At 36.6% G+C, this 21,972-nt stretch overlaps 3 protein-coding genes across 4 annotated transcripts; 1 reads left to right on the top strand and 2 right to left on the bottom strand.

The window, feature by feature from the left end:
• Positions 1–4,147: 4,147 nt before the first annotated feature.
• LOC113728553 (serine carboxypeptidase-like 31) lies at positions 4,148–9,018 on the bottom strand. Its single transcript, XM_027252948.2, has 10 exons — positions 8,336–9,018; positions 7,637–7,744; positions 7,355–7,450; positions 7,060–7,152; positions 6,892–6,974; positions 6,156–6,443; positions 5,744–5,874; positions 5,532–5,627; positions 5,315–5,420; positions 4,148–4,444 (listed from the first exon to the last, which is right to left on the bottom strand). Exons 1-10 carry the CDS (start codon positions 8,607–8,609, stop codon positions 4,298–4,300), a joined length of 1,422 nt encoding a protein of 473 aa, XP_027108749.2. The 5' UTR covers positions 8,610–9,018; the 3' UTR covers positions 4,148–4,297.
• A 4,517-nt stretch (positions 9,019–13,535) lies between these two features.
• LOC113730932 (caffeoylshikimate esterase) lies at positions 13,536–14,905 on the top strand. Its single transcript, XM_027255930.2, has one exon. It carries the CDS (start codon positions 13,782–13,784, stop codon positions 14,736–14,738), a length of 957 nt encoding a protein of 318 aa, XP_027111731.1. The 5' UTR covers positions 13,536–13,781; the 3' UTR covers positions 14,739–14,905.
• A 3,394-nt stretch (positions 14,906–18,299) lies between these two features.
• On the bottom strand, positions 18,300–21,972 carry LOC140004030 (metal-nicotianamine transporter YSL1-like). Of its 2 annotated transcripts, XM_072078919.1 has the most exons (8): positions 21,721–21,972; positions 21,252–21,626; positions 20,976–21,148; positions 20,383–20,477; positions 20,124–20,264; positions 19,838–20,027; positions 19,584–19,698; positions 18,300–19,384 (listed from the first exon to the last, which is right to left on the bottom strand). In XM_072078919.1, exons 1-8 carry the CDS (start codon positions 21,755–21,757, stop codon positions 18,459–18,461), a joined length of 2,052 nt encoding a protein of 683 aa, XP_071935020.1. In that variant the 5' UTR covers positions 21,758–21,972; the 3' UTR covers positions 18,300–18,458. The 2 variants fall into 2 exon arrangements, with proteins under 2 accessions (XP_071935020.1, XP_071935019.1); XM_072078918.1 differs by having other exon boundaries at positions 21,252–21,972.

Below are 21,972 nucleotides of genomic sequence, written 5' to 3'. Positions count from 1 at the left end.
ATTATAGTAATTAAAATTATTTACTTGCATTATAAATATATTTTTCTATCACACTTTTTTATCTTTTCAAACACCTTTTTATCTGACGTACATTATCTCGCAAAAAAGTGCCACAATAATTATTTCAAATAATCTCTTATGGTCAAATAAATATTTCAAAAACCTTGGCAGAATTATTTTAACTTGTATTTTGCTAGTGTTTTTTTGTCAAAAAGAAGAAAAAGGATGCCGGTTTCGCATTCTTAATTTCATGGAATATGGACCACTATAATGATTTTGCTTTTAAGTCTTGGAATTGGATAGTGAATTATTTATAAAAATTTATTTACTTATATCATTAACGCATTTTTCAATTACTTTTTTTGTTTCATATACATCACATCAAAAAATACTACAATATTTTTTCAAAAAATTATCCCAAATAATCTACTATCCAAACATGCTAATACATTCAGCCCCCCCTCTCTCTCTGGTCCTGAGCAACCTAGAAACAGCTTTATGAATGATGAGCAAAACAGTACATGCCCGAGGAATTCCTCAATCTATATCAGTCAGAAAATGCTAAACATTACAAGCCAACAAAATTGCTTAAAATATAAACCCTGCTGTTGGAAGTTTTCCACAACTGAGGACCACATAATGGACTTCTCGCCCAACAGCAGCCAGGATATTCCTTGATGAAGCACCCGATTGTTGGCAAATTACAGCAATACGGGCCCCCATATGATATCTCATGGACGGTGACAAAGACTCTTCGTTCATCTTCCCCCATCTTGTTGTATATATATATCCCATTCAAGTACTGAGTTTTCCAATTGTCAATTTATCAACTGCTTTTGATTTTCATAAAAGCTCAAAAGTCGGAATCTGAATAGTAGATTCACAGCTTCTAATTTTGACATCATCGAGGATCTTCTCATCACTTTCAAAAAAGACAAGAACTAAGGGTCTGTTTGGTTGGAAGTAAAATGTTTTCCTTAGGAAAATATTTTCCGTGGAAGTAATTTTCCATGAAAATCATTTCCCTTTCATCATATTCAGGTATTTGGTTAGCTTATTGAAAATATTTTCTTACTTCATTTTTCTGGTGTTTGTTTAACTTTTGAAATATTTTCACTTTTATCTCTATCTTTACTTTCTACACATTATAACTACATACTTCTTCCCATGCAAAATAAGAAAATTTATCTCATTGTTTAACTTTAAAAAATCTTGGAGAAATGTATATATGAATAAAAAATATCTCCTTAAGCAATAAACAAATTGCTGGCCATTTAGTGTCAAAAATCAATCACATGCAATGCTTATTGTGACATATATCTTGCACTCTCACTGCTGAAAGTTTCTCTAGAAAAGAATGTTCCTATTATACATAATTAATTACTAGTATAGGATGAGCAGGATGAGGTTTTTTTTTATTTTGAATATACTAGGGGGAGGGTTAGGTTGGGTTGGGTGGTACGGGGGAGGGAGTGTAAGGAAGAGGTCTTGGGTTCGAATCCTCCTGTTTACACTAAAAAAAAAAAAAAGAACATACTACAAGATGTTTTCAGTAAGTTTGGAACATATTACAGGCGGGATGCATGCATTTCGAAAAACAACTTCAGTAAGTTTGGAAGGGAAGTTGTTTTCCATAAGATTGAGTGAAAATATTTTACATAGGAAAATGTTTTCAGTAACTTTTGTGCAACCAAACACGGGAAATTAGGAAAATATTTTCCTGGAAAACATTTTCACCCGAAACAAACAGACCCTAAAAGGGAAAAAAGTAATTGAGGTACAAGTGTACATGCAAACTTAGGGTCCTGGAATTTGTTCTTTTGAGTTGTTAAAGAATTTGATAAAAATATGTAAAACTTGACATTAGGTAAACAAATTCTCTTGAAATATTAATAAAACAATTGGTGGAAAGAAAACATATAGCAGCATCAATGTTCATGGACAAGTTCAACCGGATTTGTACTCTTTCAACTAGTGATATTCTGTAATTTATTCGAGTGCAAGTAAATATTTGCCATTAGGTATGTCATAATATTTTGCACTTTTGGAACCACTGAAGATTTCTATTTAGTGATAGAAATGCTCATTGGTATACATTCTGCAACACATACCCTATCATAATGTGCCACAATCCCATACCACCTCACACAGCGAATATGAAATCTGAATTTCTTGCATTCCTTTAACGATATAAGATATTATTCTTTTGGCTGCTATCAAAGATGTAGGAGGAATAAGAGTACCTTTATGCCAAAAAGTGACTTCTTGGGGTTGTATCAAATATCAACCAGTTTAATATGATTTAAAATACTGCAGCAATCGCTAGATTTACCGAATCAATCCAAACTGAATTCAACTTTATTGAGTTGTTCGTTTCCAATAGCAATTTAAAAAAAAAAAAAGGGTTTGCCTTGAGTTTTAGCTAAGTTGATATACTCCATCGGAGCTATAAGCTTTTTGCATGGAGGTTCCTTTTCCATGCATTCGACAAAAATAAAAGTAAAATAATATTGATAGGTATCATAGTTGGCAGAAGGGAAATTGATGATACCAAATTCATGTGAGTTGTTGTTCGACCACATATATACATGAGTCCAATCATGGTGCATTATAAGTTTTTCCGAAATTTCAAAAAACTTGTAAAAATATGTATAGCTTGGTGTTTGTTCACAAATTTGAACAATCAATACTAAAACACCTCATATTTTGTTTATCATCAACATGCACTAATGTTTATGCATTCATATTGGAAAAAAATTTCTATGCTTTTCAACCATATTGGAAATACAATCTGTACATTTTGTAAAGTCTCTGTGCATTTTCATATTTTCCCTCAAATTTCCAAATTATGGGAGATCAATTCACGGGAAAAAGAAAAGGGAGCTTATTTCTTCTGTGGCAACGTCATAGGTAAGATGAATGTGATTTACTAATATATTTACCTTGATAAAGAACATTAGAAAGGGACCTGTGAGAGTTTACAAATGCGTAACATTTAATGGATTAGTTAGGCATCTAGCTCATGTCTTCGCTAAATCTGCGAAAAAATTCACATGATTAGTGCCTGTTGTTCTTACTTCGTGTGAAATCTAATTGAGGGAAAAAACAATTTAATGCCACAACAAGAACTTGAATATCACAACAAATTTTTCTCGTAATACCCTTACATGTCAATTAAAGTCCAATATTGATTAGAAAGGTAACCTTGACAATTAATACCGAGTTGCTGTGACATTAAATTTCTAGTTAATGGCAACATCTGTTTGACATGACACATCTACATATATATATATATATATATATATATATATATATATATATATATATATATATATGAAATCTTATACATTCTAGGATTCACATTTATCCTAAAGTTAATTCCACATTTTCCCATAAAATGAGAAAATAGAGCTGCTTATTTTCCCTTCAGATTGTGACGAAGTTTTGCATGTGAATCAAAGCTTTCTTTTTCTTTTTCTTTTTTTATCTTGTTGTATCCTCCCACATCCTTCCTTTCCCAAGTGCTTGGCGCAGGATTCCCAATTGCTTGGCACAAGATTCGAATTTTAAACCTGATGGGGGAGGAAGGGTTTTTTTGGCAGTCTTTTATCACTATCCTCCCACACCCTTCCATCCCCAAGTGCTTGGTGCAAGATTCCCAATTATTTGGCACAAGATTCGAATTCTAACATGTCAGGGGAGGAAAGGTTTTTTTGGTAGCCTTTTGTCACTTTCCTCCCACACACTTCCAATCCCCAAGTGCTTGGCACAGGATTCCCAATTCCTTGGCACAATATTCGAATTCTAAACCTGCCCGGAGGAAGGGTTTCTTTGGCAGCCTTTTATCACTTTTTCGAACCTTTGATTTGGATTCAAGAAATTATTCGAGTGACTTTTTCATTTAAATTACGTTTTTCGTATCAGTTGCTCTCCCCTAACCAACGGACCAACACTGGTGGTTAATCAAAGCTTTGCATCAATTGAATGTTTATCGCTTGAGTATAATGCTTATATAAGCAACTTAGAAGAGTCAATGTTTTATAGGTTATATATGTGGAGAGGAAGATTGCATGTGTGTGAAAGTTAGAATTAGAGGCTTTGGAGGACTACAAAAAAAGATGATGTATCAATAACATCCAATACGCTCATATTGCTTTCATGCCGCAAACGCAGTGATGCACATAAAAATTACAGTAGTTATGTATATATATATATATATATATGCCGTGAATAACAGTAGTAGAAGAGCAAAAAATTCTTGGAAAAGTACACTAAAAATAGGACAATTATGTTTGATCTAACGTTGGAGAGGTGGATACTCCCCAGATAGAAATGCTGAGAAGAATGCAAGTGATTCGCTTGGTTTGAAAATGGGCACAGCATGACCGGCTCCTCTAAATGTAGCAAAAGTAACCCCCTCGTACTCCTGAAGCCAGCCACCAACCTAACATAAATGGTACAACATAATCTTCACGTCAGACCAATTCAATTGTCTTTTGGGCACAAAAGAATCAATGCAAGTATTAACTATGGAAGAATACTAGATCATTTGGCAGGGTTTTTTATCCCACTCATGAATGCAATCATGACGATGGAAGTGGAGCTAAACCAACATTTTATGGCATTTCTTTACTGCAAAGGTCTCAAGTAGGCTCTAGTTTAACAACAATTAAAACCCTCCACTCAACGAATCCAAACACTATGAACACCACGAGTCTTGTATCAGATGCAAGAATTTGTTTTCTTATTCCCTTTGATCCAAGTTATACTCATGTGCTGTCATATAATACCCCAGAGAATAAAACGTGTTGAATGTTCAATTATTAGTCCTACATTCTTAAGTCGAAGTTATTAGCAAAATAGGGATTTCTATTTTCGGGGTGGGTTGCATATCTCCAGCTGTTATGCGTCGATGTGACAAAGATAATCACTTTTTAAATTGTAGTGAATTTACCTTTAGAATTAAGGAAAATTTTTTCCATATTTCTTTTAGGATCATAAATCATCAACTTTTAGCAACTGGTTTGCCGAAACTTAGGTAAACAATAAAGCAAAATCTTGGGCGAGGTCAGATTAATATTGAAAACATTAAAGAAAGCCTAACACTGCGACAGATCTGGAGAAAGCCAATTTATTTGAAAAGGAGTCAAAGAAATCTCTCTTTCAGGAGTCTCCTAGTATTTTCTGTTTTTGTTCTTTCCTCCCGGTGTCCCAGAACTGCACAAGGCTAGCAGTCGAAGTTTATGAGAGGGATCAAAGTGGTACCAGGTAATAGCAATTTTTTTCATGATCTACTGTATCCAAATCACGTTACCTGTTTCTGATGGTACCAGGGCCTCCACGCTCGTGTAATGCGAAGACCGATGGAACTTAAGCTGTATCTTGTGGACAAGACGGGAACTCTTCCATCAGTGTCTCCACTGCATCAACGGAAAAAAAAACCCAAAAATTGGTCCAAATACTTTTATAAAGTGAATGATATTCAAATAGCAAGTAAATTAAAGCAGAAAGAAAGAGTTTTGGCCATGTACCTATACACCCAAATTCTAAGTCCTGAAGCAATGAGTTTCTTGTATATAGGGAGCATAGATTCCTTTGAATCTGACCAGCTATTAAAGATAGTCATGCTGCATCAAATGTGGTTGATGCGATATTAAGAGAACTAAATAATCTTATTTATCACACAAATGAGAGTTGCAAACCACAGAATTCAAATAAGTGAGATGGATGAGAAGTATATTACTTGCAAATGCTCCAGCCTCTAAGGCGCTGACCGTCACTAACATGGAGGGCTTTCTGCACCTCAGCTCTGTTGTAATAGTATCTTGCATAGTCGTCAAGGCATGGATCATAGCCGCCTATGATCCTTGGCATCTAGTATACGAGTGTTCAAGCACAGCCATGTCAAACACCAGAACAGGTTAATTCATCCTGTTGATAGTCAATTTTGGACTCTAGACTAGGAAGGATATCATGCATAATGATACGAATTGAAAATGACTAACTGAACCCACATGCTTCATTTTGGCTCCCAGGAAAGTCTTAACTATTATCTAAAAGTCTCATATGACATTGATGCTTTAGAGAGTTGGAAAATGGCACCTCGTTACGGAATATATAGTTATTTCACATACTTTAAAAAGCCCGCTTCTTACCAATTTAGAAGTGCTCCTGAACATGACTTGCATTGATTTGTCTTCGGAATTTGTTGAATTGCCAATACAGATTGATGTATATAGACTATAGATATCTATCTCCTTGTACTGTTTAAGAACTTCATCCACGGCCTGACTACAAGCTTCATTGCTCCATGTGTCATTGCTATAAAAATCACAAGATTCCTTGATAATTTTGTGGGTTTCATCTGAAATCACAGCATGGCTCCAAGCATAATCCACAAGACCTTTCCAGTCTTCAGCATCACATGTTTCAGGATTACCTAGCTGAAGCAAAGCAACAGTTTTCGCTTGATATTACTGGTCAGAGAAAAGTCTACAATAATGAATAACAAAAGAGTTCACCTACAAAAGCTACTAAAAATCACAACATCTTTATGCAATAGGCACAGACGTGGGAATAGCTAAAAACTAGGAAGTATCATTTCCCGTAACAAAATAACCAATTGCTACTGAATGCACACTCCTATTGACATGTCAAGATGTGATCATTATGTTGGCATTGAAATTAAGAAAGTGAAGTAACGATAAGAAGAGGCAATCACAGTTACCCTCTCACTGAAAGTGGATTTTTTCTTTTTTTTTTTGACTCCTTTAGCTTTTGCAAGATATCTAGGTAATAACATGTAAAGAAATACATAGGACTGTCACTCAATGCATCAGATTTGCTGTAACAAGAGGCCTAAGTTCCGTCCATGATTAAGACAGACTATACCAGTATGCCACCAAGATCAATGAAAAGTGAAGAATTTTTATTCTCGTCATGGATAAGTTCGGCCAGCTCAGGTACGTATTTGCCTGTTATAACATGTCAAGGAGAATATGAGCATATGCGAACTTTTGACAAAATGAACACCACAGTAGGATTAAAAAGTACAAAAACCTGCATAACTCTCCCCAGCTATATAGAAGGTTCGCTTTCTATATGATGGGAACTTGAGGAACCACTTGTGCAGGAAAATATAAGCATCTTGTGCTGATATCACAGTGGAACAAACACAGTTAAAAATAGAATAATTAGAAGTACAAACATATGCTTTTAAACCTAAATAATTATGCATCAGAGAAATACCAATGGACATTAGTGTACAACGTGCAGGGAGATTGGGGAAGGGGTAAGGGATGAAGAGAGGAGATAGTAAAGGAACTTTAAAAGGAAAAAGCTTGTGGCGTATCACCTGTAAAGTCATCTCCTATGTTATCATAATCGGTACTTGTATTTGAGTATGAAAAGCCAACACCAACAGGAGATTCCAGGAACAACAAGTTTGCTTCTGCATCATTTCACAGGATAAATCTATAGTTTGTCAATGTATGAATTTGGAGTATATATTATGCTGGCGGTGCGTCGCATCTTAAAATATGTGTAGGGAGAGTGGTGACATGCTGTTCTGTATTGCACAGATGTAACTTAAATTAAGTGGCACACCTAATAATGCACAATTTGGTAGACATCAAACCTGTGTTCCATGAATAAGGATTAAATTTTAAGGCATGTCCATCTGTGTCCACAAGGAAAGGTCCAATCTCTTGTGTTGCTCCATATCCAACAGAAGAACATCCAGGACCTGAAACATTAACCTCCTGTCACCTTACTGGAGAACAAGCTACACAAGCATGGATTAAACAAATTGTAGGTGGCCTTATGCATTATGTGAGAAAAAGGAAAAAGCACAGTGTACCAAGTACTAGTAAATGAGATAGAATTAATCTAATCTATTGGTGGTACAGAGAGCTTGATCATTTTTAAAGTGCAAGCATCTAAAGAGAAGATTAAAATATTAGCTAAGATTCTCCTCTCCTCTTTTTAGTCAGAAAATTAAATTCCTTTGTCTAGTAATCCTTTAGATGAATAGAGGACTGGTCAAACAATCGTTAGAAATACTCGGTTCGGTTGCCACGAAAATACAAAAAAAACTTGTTAATCCTTTTCTCTTGCTGACATAGTAGGGTTTGAAAACCCTAGAGTTAGATGGTTGACATTATTCTCATTCAGTAAAAGCGCAAAAAGCTGCAGAAAATACTTCACATTTCCATGAATGATGCTAAGACCAAGATTTTACTAAAGGAAAGGTGTCTTAAAACCTATGACAGATGTGAAGCATTCTGCAATTAATTAACATGAGAAAAACCTCTGTGTACTGTTCCATGCTGCTTACCTCCATTAAGCCAGAGGACTAAAGGTTTCTCATCAGGGAGAGCAGAGGCTTCATAAAACCAGTAGAAAAGTGCTCTTCCGTTTTGTTCATTCACGGTGACATATCCGGCATAGTGCCGAAAGTTCACCATAGGTTGACCCGGCAAATTAGCAACTAGATCTTCTGTTTCCCGTAAGTTAGGTTTTTTATCAATGGACCAATGCCTAGCATTCAAGACCAGCAAGTTAACAAGAATCAAATAGAAGAAAACCATTATCTTGAATATGGGATCCATTTAGAACAGACACCAGCTATGGGACAATTCAAGTCCTGAGGGTGAAACAAACAAACACCCACATGGCTATATATACTTTCTAGGATGCACTGTGCACCAAGGAATGAATGCCAAACTGTCTTCTGTGGGTTTAGGCAGGTTTTCTCTGACGTAGATTTAGGCAGGTTTCAGAGTTTTAACTTGCACCAGAAAGGCAAGTGGAGCCTCCATTTCCACGTGGGTTGTTGGATCACAATCACGTGAACAACACGGGAAACAATTTAATACAATTGCTAGTCTCTAATACACAACTTCAAAGGTTTTTTTCACTCCCTTGACGCACCTTACAACTCACATCGTAGAAAAACATGAAGGTATTCTTTTCCCACCAGTCTTTTGTTGTTTTTCACTTCCTTTTTCATTAGATGACAACGTCCTTCATTAATTTACAACTACTAATTATGATCCTTGAAAGTTCAAGGATCGATGGCATAGCAAAGCATATGTCATTCACTTACAATAAAAAAAAAAAAAAAAACTTAGAGATGGAAACAAGAAGTTTTCTGCATGTGTCAACAACTTATCTCAGAGCTTGTAATTTAACTTAGGATGATTGGTGGGTGGGATGTCCTCAAAAAATGAGAAACCACCATAACATATCAGGAATCATAAACTTAGTACTTGCAGATAACATGAATAATTTTTTATCCAGAAAAAACAGAGGGAATTTCTGAGCACCAATGAATAAACGCAACAAATCGAGTGATAAATACTATGACAATCATTTGGAATATCTGGACCGGACAACCATATTTTCTTCAATAAATCATAAGCTAAAATGTCACCGCGGATTTGACATGCTTAGAAAGATGTATCCAAGTGATCACAACTAACAAATCAGTGGTGACAACTGGCCCAAATGACCACTGATTTGATCAAAGATAGAAATGGAATTTCAAACATCAGAGATAAAGGGATAAAGTGACAGCAGAATTGAATAGGAAGAGAAGGCTTCATTATGTTTTCCGCACGTGGCACTTCTTTATGCTTGCTGACCAAATTCTTGTAAGGAAATTTTCACTTCAACAGAGTGAAAGAAGTTTTGGTATATATTCCCAACTGATGGTGCCCTTGCTACACAAAGAAAAGATGAGCTGCTTTTGGAATCTCATCATCAAAGGTGAGAAAGAAAGAGTTTTGTGGCGAACCTTATGCGTCGTGACTCTATTACCTGAAGTCAATGTGATGATAAGCGATGATGACAGCAACCAACTTAGTCGTGAATTATGACTTGGATCCCAATACAACAGGTAGGGATACATCCCTTGATTATTTAGTAATTATTTTATGGTTTACAAATTCTATCCAGACTATGTGCATTCTAGTAATCTATTCGCCACCTTAAAGAAATCGAGCTCTAAAGATAGCCCTCTTATGGCCAATCTACGGATTTCTTACCAGCATGTCTTGATACATGTATTGACAGGATGCATACATATCCTGCAACATAAGTACAAGTGAATTTGCATCTAAAGATGCTGACAAGGCTACACCAAGATTAAGCTATACAGGGATTAAAGTTAGGGAAAGGAGGTTTTTAGGATCAATTAAAGTACTTCAATGAGAGAAGAAGAAGTAGTATCTCTGAATACATAACCAACTGTCCACGTAACAGCTAAAACGTGAGTGACGAGTTGCAGCTATATGTGTTTCCTTATTTCAGGTGAAACCAGATTAATGGAGATTATAGTTGTACAATTCTTGAAACTCTTTTCCATGGATTTGCATAGTGTGGCTGTATATGATCTTTTAAGGTCATCGTAATTATGAGACAATACGCAGTCAATATCTCATATCAAAATTCATGTTTCCTGCCAAACTGCAAGATCCTATTTCTTCTTGCTTGAGCAAGGAACTTCCTCCTTGCTCCTCACCGTACCAAGTAATTTCTTTTGGCATCAATTCAGCAGCACAGAAATCTTTCTCAAAATTGCATTTTTCATCTTCCCTGACTGAACAGACATGTGATTCATTGTTCACACTGTTCTCGGAGGCACTCCAATCCAATAAATTAAATTGTATCTGTATTCCAGAAATTATCACAGTAAGATAACGTAGAATATAATTTTATCCAAAAATTGTTGCTGACCAGAAATTCAGGTTCAATGGTGAACTCTATCTACCTGATGATGAATCCTTCAATTTAGGTGTCTGTCAAGTCACAAGAGGCTCTTTGGTCCCCAGAACAAGGTACAGTTGACTCTGCACTATCTCAAAAGCAGTTCCCACTTATAATAGATGAGGAAGAAGATCTATCTAACTTGTATACTTCCGTGGTCTTGCAGGAGTTAGACTTTCCTTTGCTTCGAGTAAATAAGGAAAAGAATGCACTAGTCTAAATACAAATAGTGTCTGAAATACTTAATTAATCATAGAACTACTGTGTCACCTTTGTTGCTCTTTCAAATCCTACAGGAGCAAACACAATTCAAAAGCCAAAGGATCTGTCAATCTAAAGACACTAGCTCATCAATTTTGCTTCTTTGGAGATGAACATTTTGCAAAACTGTTAAAATTAAGCTTGTGGCCCTTAAATCCCAGTGATGAGAAAAGTGACTAAATGTGCCAGGCAAAACCTAAGCAAATGGAACAGCAAACAGAGAGATGGGACCAAAGTAGTCTTTCACTCTTTTGTGCCTTCAATACCAAGATGTACAAGTAGATTAACAAACAGTATATCTAGTCTAATAGTTATCTATAGAAACATCAATCATGGCATTGGCCATCATTCTCTCTAAAGGACCATAATTCTGTTATCTGTATGACTAAACATCCATTTATCACCTTCTCCACCTCCCACCCAGCCCCAGACAAAGGTTTGAAAAAATTAAAAAATGCCATATAGGCACCTCTCTTAAGCATGACGATTCGTTGTTTGCATTGTTACAGAAAGAATGAAATTTGACCTTACTGGTGAAGCTTAAAGAGAAGATGTCACTTCTAAATTTTGCAGGCGGTATCTGTTTATTTTGCATTTCAGTCTTTCAAAATGATTAGAAACTGTCCAGAAAAGCTTATCTGTTAGTTCTTTTTGCCGCAAGCAGAAGGATGAAAGAGTATATATCAGCATCAAAGGAGTTTAACAACACCCTTTCATCTATTCCACTATCTCCAATTTGACTGTGCAACTGTCAACATTAGTTTGGAGTAAGGTATGTGGTAGGTAAAAGAAATCCAAACAGCTGTTTCTGCCAAGTATTGTAACCTAATGGGAATACTTCTACCTTTGTATCCAAACAGCAGTTACTAGGATGTGGTAGATATAAATAGATAAATAATCTATAAAGAGCTGAAACAGAGGGCAATCTCAATGTGCTGAAGAAGACTAGACTGCTTCCAACCAATTTTCAGCTAATAGGTTTACAGCATTAAGACCGCATCTTTAAAAGTTCAAGCAATTCTATCTTTCATTTTGTAGATGGCTTGGCCAGGGCATACGGTACTAGTATTTATTTACCCTTTTCTATGTTTTTCCTTCTTGACTTGGCTAAATACAGCCAAATAACATAATAGCAGGGGAGGATGTGGGGGACACAAAGGAGAGAGGGGAGTCAAACTCGCTTCCTGTAACACACTGATGACCAAGAGAAGGTGCAGGCAAGACAATCTTTTTGTGGGAAAATCTTTGTAAACACCCAATAGTATATCACCTAAAAGGGACAGCAGGACAAGGATGTGCCAAAAATCTAGTGTAATTTCCTTTTGATCTTGAGTTGCACACTGTCACTAACAGCACCATGGTGTCCATATGAAGCATACTCAAATAGTTAATCAAGTAGCTGGTCTTTTCCCCACGGCTCCTTTTTTTAAGTTGACTTGTCTACTATAAACGTGATTCAAATTTATTTTTCTCTAGCTAGAATCTGTTGTCTCCACCTTCCGTGATGGAAATTTGACCCCACCTAAATGCCAATTAACAGTTTGCTTTTTGTGTTCTTGCGGAAGTGTCACTTTTACTTTATTCAACTTTTCTTTCTTTTTGTAATTAGAAATTTCCCCCTAGAAGCTTGAGTGAAAGAGACAATGCACGGTTGTTGTTGACTTGCCGTTCGTCTCTATCTCTAATCATTGTGATGCATTGCATCTTAACAGTTTTCTTGATTAAGTTGATATCCATAAGAACATCAATTTGGAACGAACGTAACACCGCTAGTGATTACACCTTAACACAGTAAAATTCATTAAAAAAAAATTAAAGCATGAAGAAGAATCAATATAAAAGTATATCTAGAAGACCAAGCAAACATTTTTCAATGAAACAGGAATAAACAGAGACAGGATATTCATCAGCAGATAATCCTTTACCTCTGAGAGTGAGATTAGACTAGTTACAAAGCTAAAAGACCCTCTGGCGCTTGAGTTTTTTCTGGTGTTAGCACAAACAATCATCAATGATCCTCCCGGAAGCAGGAAAATTGACAGTATGAGAGCTTTTGTACTCCAAGCCCTATTTGTTTTAGTATTGGATTTTTCCAAAAGTCATTGGACCCTAGATTAATCCCAAAATTCTAAGCAGAATATTTCCTTCGCAGTGACAAACAGCCCACAACCAAACATAACAACCAATTGCAGTTTAATATTGCTCAAACGTAGCCATCCATTGAAAAGTAAGATAACGTGTCAGCAGTCATTAAAGCGCAAAAGCTCAGCAGATTAAAATATAGTAGATGTGGTGATCAACGACCTGTCAAATAAATTGACGGGAACAGTACCTTGCGATAAAGATCATAAAGTGAATTTTAACAATGCATTTTGTCTTGCATCCAGGACTCCAAACCTTTGTTTGTTCTTTTTCAAGTTCTGGATTTTCCTTTGTGGAGACTGGAGAGACGAATGTAACTGGGAAATTCAGAGGGCCAATAAGACCAACCCACAGCTTTGGCATAAGATATCTACCAACTACCATCCTACACCTCATGGTCCAAACTCCAAAGCCATAGTCCAATACAAAATTGTAAGTGCTGAGAAGGCCCCCAGCCCCACAACCGACAAAGGCGGAAAAATCCCCAGCCCTGCTCGGCAAAAGTAAGAAATTTCCGCCGCAACTCACCTCTAAATAAATCTCTAATCCCAGAAGAAACCCCATTAAAGAAAGGAAAAAGGCCACAAAACCCCATTCTCCGGACTCCAGTAATGGGAGAAGATCACCACGAAGCCCTCAAAACAGAACCCTATTACTGGGGAACCACTCCGGAGGACGAGTACTTCGACCTCCATGGCATCAAATCAACCAAATCTTTTTACACTTCGCCCAGAGGCGTCACCCTCTTCACCAAATCATGGCTACCTCCTAACAACCATCCACGTGGCGTCATCTTTATGGTCCATGGCTATGGTAATGATATCAGCTGGACTTTTCAGGCAACCACAATCTTCCTTGCCCAAAATGGTTATGCCTGTTTCGCCGTAGACCTTGAAGGCCATGGCAAATCTCAGGGCCTCAAGGCCTATGTCCCAAATGTTGACCTTGTTGTCGATGATTGCCTCTCACTCTTCAACTTCATATTGTCCCAAAATCCCACCTTTCAAAACCTCCCCAAATTCTTGTATGGTGAGTCAATGGGCGGAGCAATTTGTTTGTTGATTCATTTCAAGATCCCAACTTTGTTCAACGGTTCAATCTTGATTGCACCCATGTGCAAGATTTCTGAAAAAGTTAGGCCTAGATGGCCTATTCCTGAAATCTTGACAATTGTGGCAAGATTTGCACCAACTTTACCTATTGTACCGACAGCTGATTTAATAGAGAAGTCTGTCAAAGTCCCAGAAAAGAAAATTACTGCAGTATCAAATCCATCAAGATACAATGGGAAACCAAGATTAGGGACTGTTCTTGAGCTTTTGAGGGTTACAGCTTACATTAATGGTAGATTATCTGATGTTAATCTTCCATTTCTTGTGTTGCATGGCAGTGCTGATGTTGTTACTGATCCACAAGTGAGTATGGAATTGTATGAATTGGCTAACAGCAAGGACAAGACTATCAAGATCTATGACGGGATGCTGCATTCCTTGTTGTATGGGGAACCTGATGAGAATATTGAAATTGTAAGAGGAGATATCTTAAAATGGTTGAACAATAGATCATAGATGCTGAGACAGGAATGTAAAGTTCATTGTTACCATGTTGAGATGAATTGATTCATTTACTGTTTATGAGTCCAAATGGATGATTGTACTTTTATGCATAGCTATGGCTATGAAGTGCAGTGAAATTTTAGTGCAATCCATGATAGAATTTTGTCATTTGATTGAAACTCCAGTTGGTCTTGGGTTCTTCCTAGAAGCAAAATTGTTGCTGAAGCTTCAAAAATACAGAGCAGACTTGGCTAGGTTCGATATATTCCAAGGAAAAACAACAGCCAGCAATAGCATATCTTTGAATTCAGAATGGGGAAAAAAGGGGAAAAAGGATGAAAAGAGACTCCTTTGTTTTCTGTTTACTGGCTACAATTATCCGCGATTAGTGTTAACAGTTATTTCTCTAAAATGGCCTCTCAAAATGGTTGCAAAATTTGCTAAGGTAAATCAAAGGTCGTCTGATATGTTGGATAAATACTGGCATTCCTTCATTTTTTTTTTTTCTTGGTACATCATTCCATTAATTCGAAGGAACTTAGAAACAGGGGTGCTACATTAACAATGATGAGAATTGATTCTTGGTCTCGTCAGTGTCTAGGAGCAGAACAGCATATGCCTTGGCATATTAAAGATACTTATTCTCCGTAGGTTGATTCTTTTTACGAGTATGTAATGGTTGCTTCAATAAAAATATGTGGTGGTTACTTCCACGTCCAGTAAAACAAGAAGAAAGTTTAAATCACGGCACGCGGTTTATACTTTACATATCGCATTGAACTTGAAATATGTTAATTTGAAGTGCTAAGTTGAGGCAATCTTGATTTTAGGACTCAAGATCAATTCAGATAAGAAAACCATTTTCTCCTTATTAGATACAAGCAAATTGTGATGCAGATGATTCTCTTCTTCTATGTGCAATGTTGCCCAATATAATAGGGTGAGCTCAGTAAGGAACTTGGTCCCCTTTGGGGAGACTCCCCTTGGTTGTTTCTCTTACTTGCAAGCTGCAATGACTTGTACAGGCGGAAATCATTGTTTTGAAGACCGGACCGGCCGGTTGGACCGTGAACGGGTCATAACTCCAGTCCAGTTCATACCTCGGGTCAACTAGATTCAAAAACCAATAAAAACCATTTGAACCGTGCAAACCGGATTGAACTGTTGAATCAGCGATTTTTTGTTTTTGTCTATTAAATAGAAAAATATATAAAAAGAATAAGTTTTCGTTAACCCTAAAGACTAATTATAAAATGTCACATCCACTTACTTTCTTTTCATTTTTTGCCTCTTATCAAGATTGCATCTTTATTTTCTATTTTCCTGATTTCTTCTAAACTCCAAACTTCTTTTTTTTTTTAAGTTGCAATCTCTAAATCCCAAAAATGTAAATTAAAAATTTAAATTCACAATGTCTAATTTCCATGGACGTGAATTTTGTATAATTTTAGAATATTGTGGTATTTTTGGGTTGGATTTAAGATTTTTTTTTTTTTGGTAAATATAATTGAGACTGAGATGAAATTTATTTGTTACAATTTATAATTTAAAATTTTTATTTGTGAAAATCCAAGATCTTTGAAAATATTAAACTTTTCATCATATAAAATCTTAAATTAGTCCATTGCAGGTCTTATTTTATACATATACATTCATATATTTTTTTAAAAAAATTCATCGAACCAGGGTTGAATCGGTCCAACCAGTTGAGTCTTGACCCAAACAGCTTGCCAATTCAATTAATAGTCCGAGTTTCAAAACATTGGCAGAAATAGATGCAGAATTTGTTTGCACAGCCTAAAATCCAACCCCAAGTCACTTTATGATTCTAGTTTGTCCTTTTAAACTGTACAATATGTTTTTGACTTAGTGCCGAATGCTTATGAAAGACTTGCCCGTACCAAGCTCATAGTATTGCTTAGGAATCACCCAGGATCAATGTTGACTTGCATTCTTGATCATCATGAAAAGATGATCTTCCAGTTGGGTTTTTAAACATGCATTTGACTTCTTAATAACACTAAATTAAGTTGAAATTTCGGTATTGCTCAAGTTCAGTTCGAGTAGCTTGGTTCTTTTGTACTGAATTACTACTATTTTTCCTTTGCCTTCATGAGTTGAGCTTCACAAACGAACACTAGAACTTGTTGAAACTTGATTTGATTGGTTACGCGATCATTGAGACGAACTTCAGTAGATTATATGCGTGGAGATTTTTGGAAACTAGAAATTTTGAGGGCAAAAGCAACTTGTAAAAGAAACTGCAGACAACAGAGAAGACATTGCATACTTGAACTGATTTATATGCAAAATTGCAGGTGAATCAAAATAAACAGTGGTAAAATGAGATGTCAATCTGGCAAAAATGGAGACGACCGACAAGGGGCAATTATGTGGGATTAAGCTAACAAGATTGTGGAAAAAAGCATGCAGATGCAGATTATAAATGTACAACTAAATCTCTTCTGAGCCATCTAATCGAACACTTGTTTGGAGTCGTAATTGTCCATACCCCTCCTTTGAGGCTTCAACAGAGGGATTTGAAGATTAGTTAGGAGCCTGGGATGAGGAAGAGAGAAACTAATACTCCCTCCGTCCCATTTTGATAGCTCTATTTTCTTTTTTTTTCTGTCCGAAATTGTAGTTCACTTTTCAATTGAAAAATATAGTTATCTTTTAATTTATCTAAAATACCCTTATTCAATGTAGGGTGTTATTAGTATGAAGTTATAAACTACCCTATTTAATATAGATTGTTAACCTACCTCATTTAATACATTTAGATTTTCCAAAACATATTGATATATGAAAAGCCAACTTTGTTATTCTTTCAAGCCAAAATGTGAAACTATGTGAAATGAGGATTGATTTTTTCTTGATCATCAATTCAAGTTCCCATAAACCATCAATTCAAGTTTCCATAAATAATTAATATAAAGTTGTACTCTATTTAATGTAAAGGTATTTTAAGAAAATAGCAACTTAAATTTATTATTTCAACAAAGTTAACTACTTTTTCTTAAACTGTGTGAGGAAAAAAAAACTAGAACTATCAAAATGGGACAGATAGATAGAGTATTATATTGGCTTTGTATTGTCATGGCTTAAGCTTGTCAATGCTTTGGAACTCAATCCTCAATATTTGCTAAACGCAACCTACAACGTAGCCTGTAGTGTTTGTTAGTTATGCCACAAATTGTGGTGTTTGTTATCCAAGGGAAGTGAGAAACCAAGCTACGTGAAAAGACTATGGCCTTAAAGTAACAAGGACTTCAAAGATTGAAGAAGAGATGTGAAATCAGCATCTGCAGTTATTTGGATTCCAAAGTACCCCAAGTTTTGAGATTGAAACTTTTTATTAGTGGAGATCGAGAACATAATATCCGAATCTCTTTTTTTTTTTATTTTTTTGGGATTTTGAAATAAACATAATTATGGTATTAATTTACTACTCATGAGGATGATAATGATCGAGTTTGGGGGCTACTAATAGAATAGGAGTGAAAGCTTCTTTTGTTGTAGCCGTGTTATGGTCGACGTGAATTGTGACTTTTATATTTAGAAAAATTAAAATTATGGGAAGGAATATATGGTTATATTTTATATTGATGCCTTGTATCTTATGGTTAAGCTACAAGTAAGTTACCATGGTGTTGTGTCCAGGATTTGGATTGGGGCCATCCTTTTTCTGTTGGACGTATAAACAACAATGCAAATTATTTTCCTCTAATTCTAAGAAGCCAAGAATTTCATGCAAATTGGTGGTTTGACTTTGGCCAAAGCAAGAATTGATGCCGGCAGTACCCAAAGGCCTTCACCACATATCAGTCCAGAAGCAACTGCTGGAACCATCAGCTCTGCTTTCTTGGAGTTAAGCTTGTGCCACACGAACACAACCAAACTTCCAATGCACATGTCAATTGCGACGTATGCCCCAACTAAGAAGGGCAGTGCCACAGCCATTGGCACTGGCATCCATTTTCCGATCCTCGCCGGAGAAAGATCTTTCACTATATTGATGCCAACCGCCAAGGCAAAGAAGCCATAACAGAGATCCAGGCAATATCGTGGTAATGCTGAAAAACCTTCAACTCCAAGAATGGCCATGTTTCTGTAAATGATACCATAGGGGGCCTTAAACTCGCCGTTGGGGTTTCCAACGTCGAATGCCTTGTAGAACAGGAAGAAGATGAGCGGTGCAACCACGCAACCTGTAGCTGTACCAATGGCCTGGCTCAGAAACATTGCTCTAGGGGACGTAGAGGTTAGATGTCCTGTTTTAAAATCTTGCATCAGAACACAAGAAACAGAAATGACTGACTTCATGAGACCTGCCCCAGCTAATCCTGCCACAACACCGTGTTCTTTTCCAACCAATGCAGCAATGAGAAAAAGCCCTACTTTACCATAATTGTAGCCCATGTTCAAATCCGTCAAACCAGCTCCATAAGCATTGCAGAAAGCTAAAGCTGGAGCACATATATATGCTACGACAACATAGTACCACTTGAGCGCAGGAAAGATTAAGGGAATAGTGATTGCTGAAACGACTGCCAGGGATATATACCCACATGCTGCTATCCACATTGGAATGTTTTCTCTGATGAAGACCTCATCTCGTGTCCGATTATCAATGGCATCGTTATTGTTACTTTCCTCTGCCAAAAGGAAATGTAAATTTTTTAGAGTCTTTTTATTGCACAAGATCGTTCAAATTTACATTCCAGGTGTATGATGTTCGACGAGATGCTTGAAAATCTTTTTAACCACTTTAACCAAAAAATAGGCGTGGCATTAATAAAGTTTAGGAACAAAATGCTTCCAGGTATAGCCTTACACGTTTGTTCGTATCTTTACCTGAGCTGATTTTTCTCCCTTTGAACTTGACATACATGCTAGAAACCGTGATACAAGTTATCTTGATGAAATTGTATAGCCCATCACCTAAAAGGAGAGCAATGGGAATGAACACCTGCCAGGAGATCGTATTTGAATTGAATCATTAATCCAACATGATGTCGAATCCCCATGAAAATAGACATACTAAGGCCAGATGCACATATAATGTGTCAGTGTGTGGATATGTGTGGAAGAAAGAGGGAGAGAGAGACCTTATAACCATTAAGACTTCTCATACTGACTTCTGGTATTTCTTCTGGGAACCAATGTCCCTTTTGCTTTTTGATGAGTGGCCACATTATGCCCCATGAGAGCACTGAGCCAAGAAGCATAGACAGGTTCACAACGTGGGGACAGATCATTCCAGTTCCCACATAAGTAAAGCTAAAATCAAAGTAGAATCTAACCCAAAAAAAAGATCAAAGTATCAGCAAGTCAAACAACTTCAATGATACTCAGAAAGTAACTAACTATAAGTGCTGCATGATCTAGACGTACGTTTGCCTCTGAGCTTGCAATCCAAATGTAGGAAACTTTGAGAATCCGCATTCTCCTAGTCCTTGTCCAGAATAAAACCACTGAAAAAATCCCCATAAGAAACTCAAAGAGAACATCTTCGTGAAACCTCGTACTTGCTTTCTGCAGCGTCAAAAATTATATGTCATCATTACCAACATTAGTTTATTTTTTTTTTAAAAAAAAGGCACATATTTCTGTACGTGATAGCTGTTATATATATTAAAGAAAGAAGGTGTACTTAGCCATTTTGTCATCCATGGAATGAAATCCATTGATCAGAATAGCAGTTGCCGTGCCACTTGGAAAGGTCAATTTGTAGTCTATTATCAAGATCTGCAGACCAATAGGAACTCCTAAGACTTTTAAATTGTAAAAGAGTAGTACTTGAAAGTTGAAACTCGTAGGTAAATGATAAAGAAAATGCTGTTTGTATCTTTGCTAGAACTTGTTGAAGGAAGTACATATTGTGGTCCAACAGTAGAACAATAGCAAATATGTAAGAGTGGAATTGGATGTACACGATGAGTAGTCTTTCATCATTTGGTCATGCATCTATATCGAATATACAAATACAAGTATACTAGTATATCGATGTTTCATAGAAAGTTGGGAATCTTCAAAAGTTGCAATCCATTCCAGTGCAGCTATTTAAAGAGTAAGACACAAATCAGCATGATGAGAATTCGACTTTGTATATTTTTCCCTAATAGAGGAAAATTGAGCTAAAAAAAAGTCAAATTTTACGAATTGCATCATATCTGATGTTCAAAAGATTTAGGAAGAGGAACAAAACCAACAATAAAGACAAATGCCATATTCACGTACGTATACCTTTCGGAGTGGAATCAACACGAAAAGACCAATGAAACAAACTGCAAATAGGTAGCCGGTCATCCAACCAACCCCAGGTTCCTTGTAGCTGCCTGGAGGATTTCCCTCAGTGGTTACTCCTGTCTGTTCATACGTCTTCTTACTTAGAGCTAACATATAAGAACTAAATCCGCCTGAAAGTCCGAAAACAAATCAAAAGGGATAGATAATTAGAGACAGTACTAAGAGAGTAGATAAACTAAACTCATAGTCCTTTACTAGTAAGAGTGCTCTAACCTCCCAGTGCAATGCTGTAACACGCAACTGCACAAGTTTGTATCATAGTGTTCTCCTGCGGGGTGAACGGAACTGAAACTAGTCCAACCTTTCGAACCAGCTTTGTCCATGTACGAACAATGATGAATGCAAGAAGAGCAGCAGAGACATTGAGGTGTGGATTGATCCCTGCCGTGAGGGCTAGCTTCATAGTTATGATGCTGTAGATGCTCCCTATGAATACACTGACAATGACACCTCGGACAGTGATCTGCTTCTTCCATGGTTGAAGCCTCCTCTGAACCTCAGCCGCTTTCTGCAGCTCTTCCAAGTCCTCTCTCTCAATCATTTCTTCCTTCTGGTGATGAATTGTCTTTTTTTCAACATCCATAGCTTCTACAAGAGTATTGTTCATCATCTTTAGTTTCCAGAAAAACCTCTGTGTAATGTCAAAGGAGTAAATCCTGCCAAAATACATGTAAATTCTGACCCATGGGACTCTTTATAAGAATGATTGGGGTTGTCATTTTGTTGATAGTTCAATGGTCATGATATGCATCCTCTACTGTACATGCTTGGCTTTTCATGCCGTCGACCTTGTCATTGACTCTCGTTTCTCCATGTCACTTGAGGTTGAGGTAGTTGTGACTTGTGATAATGGTGGAGTAAAGAAGATAAAGTTGGGCCTCTAGTAGGCGGTTCGCGGGAGAGGGACAGGAGTAGGAACGATTCTCAGTACGAT

The sequence above is a fragment of the Coffea arabica genome, chromosome 2e, assembly GCF_036785885.1.
Source record: "Coffea arabica cultivar ET-39 chromosome 2e, Coffea Arabica ET-39 HiFi, whole genome shotgun sequence".
Lineage (NCBI taxonomy): Eukaryota > Viridiplantae > Streptophyta > Magnoliopsida > Gentianales > Rubiaceae > Coffea > Coffea arabica.
This window is presented reverse-complemented; position numbering and strand designations above follow the sequence as displayed.

Bases quoted from the DNA above. Each gene is read 5' to 3' on its own strand.
- LOC113728553 (XM_027252948.2), bottom strand. From the start codon at position 8,609: ATGGATCCCATATTCAAGATAATGGTTTTCTTCTATTTGATTCTTGTT. The intron at 6,975-7,059 runs GTTTTTGTACTT...ATGTTATAACAG, and splicing joins AGCTGGGGAGAGTTATGCAG to GCAAATACGTACCTGAGCTG. The intron at 5,875-6,155 runs GTAAGAAGCGGG...CTCGTATACTAG, and splicing joins TCAGGAGCACTTCTAAATTG to ATGCCAAGGATCATAGGCGG.
- LOC113730932 (XM_027255930.2), top strand. From the start codon at position 13,782: ATGGGAGAAGATCACCACGAAGCCCTCAAAACAGAACCCTATTACTGG.
- LOC140004030 (XM_072078918.1), bottom strand. From the start codon at position 21,708: ATGTATTTTGGCAGGATTTACTCCTTTGACATTACACAGAGGTTTTTC. The intron at 19,699-19,837 runs GTCTCTCTCTCC...ATCTCCTGGCAG, and splicing joins GAAGTCTTAATGGTTATAAG to GTGTTCATTCCCATTGCTCT. The intron at 19,385-19,583 runs GTAAAGATACGA...TCCTTTTGGCAG, and splicing joins AGGGAGAAAAATCAGCTCAG to AGGAAAGTAACAATAACGAT.